This window comes from Ostrea edulis, chromosome 2, assembly GCF_947568905.1.
Source record: "Ostrea edulis chromosome 2, xbOstEdul1.1, whole genome shotgun sequence".
Classification (NCBI taxonomy): domain Eukaryota; kingdom Metazoa; phylum Mollusca; class Bivalvia; order Ostreida; family Ostreidae; genus Ostrea; species Ostrea edulis.
In genome coordinates this window covers 103,657,785-103,665,059 of record NC_079165.1, presented here as the reverse complement: position 1 = coordinate 103,665,059, position 7,275 = coordinate 103,657,785, and the positions used below count along the sequence as shown (strand labels likewise).

Genomic DNA, 7,275 nt, shown 5'->3' with positions numbered 1-7,275 from the left:
GTAAACAAATTCTACCAGTTTACAACAGGACAATAAACCATCGTTAATCGACTGAAAACAAGTTAGAGGCCGGGAGTAACCTATAAAAATGTACACCCCTACAGCAATTAAGCATATATAGCAAGAGGGCAGGGCTTAGCAGTGTTATCAGAATAAGCAGCAGTCTGATGCTTGACTCTACACGTGCTCTGTAGCAGACGATATTTTGAACAGGGAGACTGGCATGATTTATCAAAATAAACTAACGTTTTCCCGCATTTTTTTTTACCACTCTGCTCAATCTGTGAGGCACTGAAAGGATATGTTTTTACTTTAACAAAACTTCACCCTAGGAACTACAAAATGAATTCATTATTGATTTATCCATGTCTTTTAAAACATGTAGTTTTATGATAATATACACAAATATTGGTATAAATGATATACTAATACTTATGATTTTCCTCTTGGTGCCTTGCAATTATGAGAAGAATTTGGGGGAAAATCGTAGCTGTGCAATTGAGGACATGTGCATTGAAGGATTATTAAGAAACACTTTGTCCATTATGATATTTGGAGATCTACTATCTGTGATTGTCTCTTTTGACATTGTAATGTTCACACGTGAGAGTCCAGATTGAGAGTAATTTTAGAGTGATGGTTGATCAATTGGAAATTTTGTCATCATTGGTGATAGACAATGGGAGTTGCACAACTGGCCTAGGAGATTGTTGCTTAATCAGACAAACATCATGCTTGACATTATTCGAGAAAAGGTACCAGCAATCCTGCAAAACTCTGAAACAGCAATCAGACTGAACATTCCTAATGAGTTATTTTTATAAAGTTAACCAATTTTTTAAAGGAATGTGATTATATATCATTAAAAAATAAAATCTGGATTTACCAATGATATGAGTAAGTACTTTTTTCCACGTTATACAGTGATTTGATTACATGTTTCCTTTGGTGCAATCTCCCTTATCTAGAACTAGACAAGCATACTCGTGCAATATGTGAGTCAACATCCGGTGTAAACAATAACAAAAGATAATCACACCCACAAACTGCCAATCTCTAGTTTGAAATACAAATTTCGCCCTGTTTCTGAATGTGACCAGAAAATTCATATATTCCACCATTTTCACCAATTGGCTGCTTTTATACCCAATTACCGGCCTTTAAACTACAGGAAACATGCCATCATCCATAAAGCTATGGTTTACTTCCTATAGGATACCCATTTAAAAGTCCCTGGCAAATTAAGTAAGCTAAAATTCTACAACTTTACCACAGCTTACGATCAGGTGATTTCTACTAAAGTCAAAACATGTGCTCAAACTATTTCAACACATACAAATCACTTAAACTTTTCAATAATGACCTATCAACTACATGAAAATCATAACTTATACATATTCCTGCAATGTCAAGTCAAAATACACCAATACAAGTTCCTCCAAACTTTCCAACAAATGTCATCAATAATCAGGTTCAATAACTCTCTATGAAACTAATCTGTCAAATCACTCGACCGTTAAAATATATAAGATCTATTGAGTAGCACCAAATTAGCATAAAATGAAGTAATTGAAAATAGCATTATTTAAAGATATGTTTAATTCTTAATTATTGCGTGCTTTAAATGAATCAAATAAATCTGTATCATCAGTTAATGAGAGCAATATTGAGTTACTAGTACTGTTCTCTTTTATTGAATTAACGATATCGTTTGTCTTAATAAGAGCGCGATTATTACAAGATCATCGGTTGAATCTCTCTCTCTCTCTCTCTCTCTCTCTCTCTCTCTCTCTCTCTCTCTCTGTGTGTGTGTGTGTGTCTCTCTCTCTCTCTCTCTCTCAGGGTAAATATTATACTCTGATACTTCCCCTGATTGAAGATAGCCGATCGGCACGGGCTAAGTGTGTCGCAGTCTGTACAATGGACAATGGTATTACTGTTGGAATGCAAATGGAGTTTATCGTTTTGTTTCATGGATTATGCAAATAAAGGGAGTTTTACTATTGCTGAGAGTATTTTCGACAAGTGTACACGTACATCTACGGTCCTTTACAGATATTACGAGTAGACCCAGGTAAATCAGTTTTTGTATATTTTGACATATTTACTGCAAATGTACGCACATTCACGTAAAGAAAAGACATTTTGTATATATTTATCCAAAGCTTTTAGAATGATTTACTACTGTACGATATGTTTATTATAATTTTGAGCACTGCGTGGTGTTCCAAAACGTGATTTTATTTCTTCTTGATGTCCTATAAATTAGTATTGGAGATGTACGTGTTACCTGTCGAAGCTACCCGCATAGGTAAATCGAAGATACTGATGTGAAGTGAAGCGTAACAAAACTCGTCCCCTTATATACCATGCGAATCCTGATACATATAACAATAGAATGTTCAACAAATATGGCGGATTAGCAGAGAAATATGGCGGACATATAGAATTATACTATATTTATTAATTCATGTCAGCTTTAAGTTTTTAAGTTTGACACAGTCATGGTACGAGCGAGTCTTGCACTCAAGACTGGTTACGAAACGAACGCTCTACCAACTGAGCTGCCGCGACCGTTATACAAATAAATGATGGTAAGTAAATTCCATATTTTCAACAGTGACAAGTGACAAACGTGATATACAGTTTACTTACAATATGATTGTGGTATTAAGAAGCATATCAATCATTGTGTGACTGAAAAGGAATTTTTACCACATACTTTAGGTTACATCACTTAATACGCAAACAAAACAAAGCACGAATCATCTTTAGATAGCAAAATATTGCGAGCTCCGTAATACACATATAAATGAACAAGTGACATTATGGTTGATCATAAAATTTGCGAAATGCCAATTTTAAACAAGGCTGTGAAAAATCCCGTACTATAAACTTATTTGTTTTGTAGTCTTGTCTCAGTTTGAAAATTGATGATACGCAGAACATACTCTCGCTTATGGAATCAGCTGGAAAACACTATATGCAGATGGTATTGAAATATTGCTACATAAATATGGGAAGTTGAAGACGGAGAAGGTGAAGTCATCCCGTTTGTCAAAGTTGAGTTCTTGATACTTCTGATATATTTTATAATGACAAATTAAATATGCTATAAAAGTGGGCAGTATATATACATTAACATCCAATGGCGAGAGGGGGGGGAGGGGGGGGGGGGGGTCAGCACTTTCTTGCATTATACTTATTCTTAATGTTCAGTATAAAACTTTCTCCGGGGAGTAAGTTGATTCCATATGCAAATTGTAGATCTAGATTTTTCTTCTTCTAATTACAATCGAGCCATGACCAAAAAGGATATTTAGATTTGTGCAGCATATGTGTTTTGCTGGTTACAAATGTAGTCCCATTTCACTGTCTGTCTTAGATCTCCATCGTCAACTTCCCATCTTTGTGCAGCAATATTCCATTATCACCTGGATATGGTCTTTATATATCTCAACTGATTCGATATACAAAAGGTTATTCTGCATATAGTCAGTTTTTATATGGAAGCAAGCTACTGACAAACAAGTTGATGGTACAAGGGTTTCAACAGTCTCGATTGAAGTCAGCATTTCTCCAATTCTATGCTCGCTATAACGATCTAGTTCGTCAGTACAATGTTTCAATGGGTCAAATGCTGTCTGATGTGTTCATACCGATTGTTAAGCCGTTCTTGGCACACTGATTTTGACTACGGATAACTCCATTTACCTGATCAGGATATAGGGCTCACGGCGGGTGTGACCGGTCGACAGGGGATGCTTACTCCTCCTAGGCACCTGATGTGCCCTGGTGTGTCCAGGGGTCCGTGTTTGCCCAACTATCTATTTTGTATTGCTTGTAGGAGTTATGAGATTGATCACTGTCCGTTATCTTCACCTTTCATCTACAATGTTTTTGTAACAGTGCATTTTTATTTCGTTTGCTGTTTTCCGTCCCTTTTGAGAGTTTTAAACTCATATTGAGACGTCAATAGCTTGAGGGAAATTGTCATACATTTTTACTCGTGCATGGCGCTCAAGGTCGATGTAATTAGGATTTTCCGTTTTATGGTTATAATCTGAAGACCAATTTAGACGGGAAATGGGAGAGGATGTACAATGATAATTTGTATTGAAAACATTCACATTGATCTGAAATCAAGGAATACAGATTTAGTGGAAATAAATCTAAACAAATATTTGACACGTGCTAGATTCCAGCCACGATACAGAACGACAGTCTTACAAGTTAACAATTGAGTTACCCTACTTTGTAGGAAACTATAAATAGAAATACATGTTTTGCTATTTCTATTATTATTTCGAAAGGAAATCAGCCATTATCACAATGTTTAATTCGTATCAAATAGGAGGAAAAACTACTTGAACCAGGAAGCTCTTTTTCTCAAAGGAACAACAAAAATGGAAAACAGTACGTATTTATCGGAGAAGTTAGATGCGTGGAATAGTGAACTAGCCAGTGGTTTAACCCCGAATAATGTGATTTTGTCTCTGTATATTGCAACAAGTTTGTTGGGAAATTCTACAGTGATTCTGATTTATGGATTTAAGATGAGAGGAAACAAGGAAGAAAGATACTTTATTCCATTCCTTGCTATGGCGGATCTATGTGCTTCCTTGGTTTGCGCTTCTTTCGGAATCGCTCTCAACATGATGCAGGCCGAGTTTAACAACACGCACCTGTGTAAAGCCTGGTGGTTCTTCGCGGCGTTTACTACTTTCACGTCAATTTTGTTTCTCTTCATCATTGCCGTACACAGGTATCTCAAAGTCTGTAGACCTCTTGGAAAACAAATGATTCTGAAATGGAAAAGATTTGCTTTAGGTTTGGGTTTGTTTGTAGCATTTATACATGCTGTACCTATGGTTCATTTTTATGGATCAGTTCCCTTTCCTAATGAGGAGGAGGGGATCGTTGGACTACGGTGTAGCAGGCTGAAAACCATCAACAAAACAGGCTCTTTGATCTTTGGAGGAGTCATAGTTCTCATAACAGTTGCATGCATTGTTACGCTAATTTTTCTCTATGCCAAGATTGGATACACTATTCTTGCACACTTCAAATTTTCAAAATCCCCATGCAAACCTGATACCAGTTCGGACACAGAAAAATCCAGCAGGATCAATCACTCTCAGGTTACAATCTCAAGCAGAAACGACCCTCTTAGTGGCACAGAAAATGGAACCTACTCTATCGAGACGGACAACACTGAATTATCCGAATCGTTACCTCCTCAAACGTCTACAAAAACAACAGGGAAAACTCTTACAACAAATACAAAGCTTGAAAGAAAACTGAATCCTTATAAGTCAAGTGCAAAGCGGAGAAAAGAAAGGAACAACCAGCGAGTTGTACACAAATTCACTCTGATGTTTATGCTCATCACGATAATCTTCCTCATTTGTTACATCCCAAAGGTTATCATCATGTTACTAGAGGCTAGGAACCCGAAGTTCTGGGAGGAGTTTTCAGATTCTGCTAGAGCTGGCGTGCTGTTTGTGTATAGGATGTACATCATAAACAATATTACTAATCCAATCATTTATGCATTCCTGGACGAGCAGTTTGCTAAAGAAATCAAGTCGTTGTTTAAAGTTTGCAAATGATAAAATACCATGGTGTCATCATTACATAGCTTTGTGAAATATGATATTTCTTAGGTTTTTATGAAATATGGAATCTATTTGACGTCACACAACATTGTGTCCATCTTATCATATGTCATCATATTACAAGTAATTACATATATACATAACCATGTAAGTAATTGTAAAGAACATTGGATTTGCAATTCTTTTGGGAAAAGAACATATTATTCATCTCTGCTTAAAGCTGACATGAGTTAATAAATATAGTATAATTCTATATGTCCGCCCTATTTCTTTGCTATTCCGCCATATTAGTTGGATATTCTATTGTTATATGTATCAGGGTTCGCATGGTATATAAGGGGACGAGTTTTGCTACGCTTCACTTCACATCAGTGTCTTCGATTTACCTGTGCGGGTAGCTTCGACAGGTAACACGTACATCTCCGATACTAATTTATAGGAGATCAAGAAGAAATGAAATCACGTTTTGAAACACCATGCAGTGCTCAAAATTACAATAAACATATCGTACAGTAGTAAATCATTCTAAAAGCTTTGGATAAATAAATATAGAGTGCCTTTTCTTTACGTGAATGTCCGTAACATCACATGGTTTAACCCCCCATATGATAGTAACGTAAAAACAAACTTGGGTAAACAGTTTCTCAAAATTATAGATGAGTGTTTCCCGATAGGCCATGTTATTATTATTGCTCGATTATCAACAGAAACACTATTAAAATATCGTACAGTTGTATGCCATCCATGCAAAATGTAATCGACTCGCATAACGCTTCAATCAAACAAGTGCGCCAGACCGGAGATACATGTAACAGGTGTAATTGCCGAAACAAAGATCAATGCCCGCTCAACGGTGAATGTCGCGCCCACGGAATTGTGTACTTAGCTAGAGTCAGAGCCGATAATGGACAAGAAGAGAGCTACGTGGGACTAGCAGACACCGAGTTCAAATTAAGATACGCCAACCACACTCATTCATTCCGTAATTCCACGAAAAAGAATACCACCGAGCTCAGCAAATTCATATAGACATTGAAAGACAAAAATATTGACTACAAAATCAAGTGGGAAATTTTAGGAAAAACATCATCATACTCAAACATTTCAAAAAAGTGCAACCTTTGTATTCTAGAGAAATTCTTTATAATATGTCATCCCGAAAAATCTTCATTGAATAAGCGTTCAGAACTCGTCAGCACTTGCCGTCATTCCCATAAATTTCTATTTACTCAATCCTGTGTGTAATCATGCTTAGCAACTATCCAGTATGTTTCTGTGTAACATATTCTCAGCCATGCGGATGTTTTTCGTTAGATGTCATTTTTCTCCCGACGAGTGAGGGGAAACCATCCCCTTACGAAACAGACTGTAGAGAAATAAATGTTATGTGATTGAACTCCATCTGATCATCAATTTATATATATATATATATATATATATATATATATATATATATATATATATATTATAATTTATTCTTTTTCCATATTCACATAATCATCAGTAATAGTAATGAAGATACATAATAATAATTTTATACATTCTCACACTCTTTCACACTACTAATTCAGCATTATTGCCCAATATATTTTTACTTGCATTACAAAATAACGGCCTCTCACTTCTGTCGGCACGGGTTCGAAACCCGCTCGCGCCG

General features: G+C 36.1%; 1 protein-coding gene across 1 annotated transcript; it reads left to right on the top strand.

Moving 5' to 3' along the window:
* Positions 1-4,106: 4,106 nt before the first annotated feature.
* On the top strand, positions 4,107-5,871 carry LOC125680584 (cholecystokinin receptor-like). Its single transcript, XM_048920265.2, has one exon. It carries the CDS (start codon positions 4,407-4,409, stop codon positions 5,610-5,612), a length of 1,206 nt encoding a protein of 401 aa, XP_048776222.1. The 5' UTR covers positions 4,107-4,406; the 3' UTR covers positions 5,613-5,871.
* Positions 5,872-7,275: the final 1,404 nt, after the last annotated feature.

Excerpts from the sequence above, each read along its gene's own strand:
- LOC125680584 (XM_048920265.2), top strand. The coding sequence starts at position 4,407 with ATGGAAAACAGTACGTATTTATCGGAGAAGTTAGATGCGTGGAATAGT.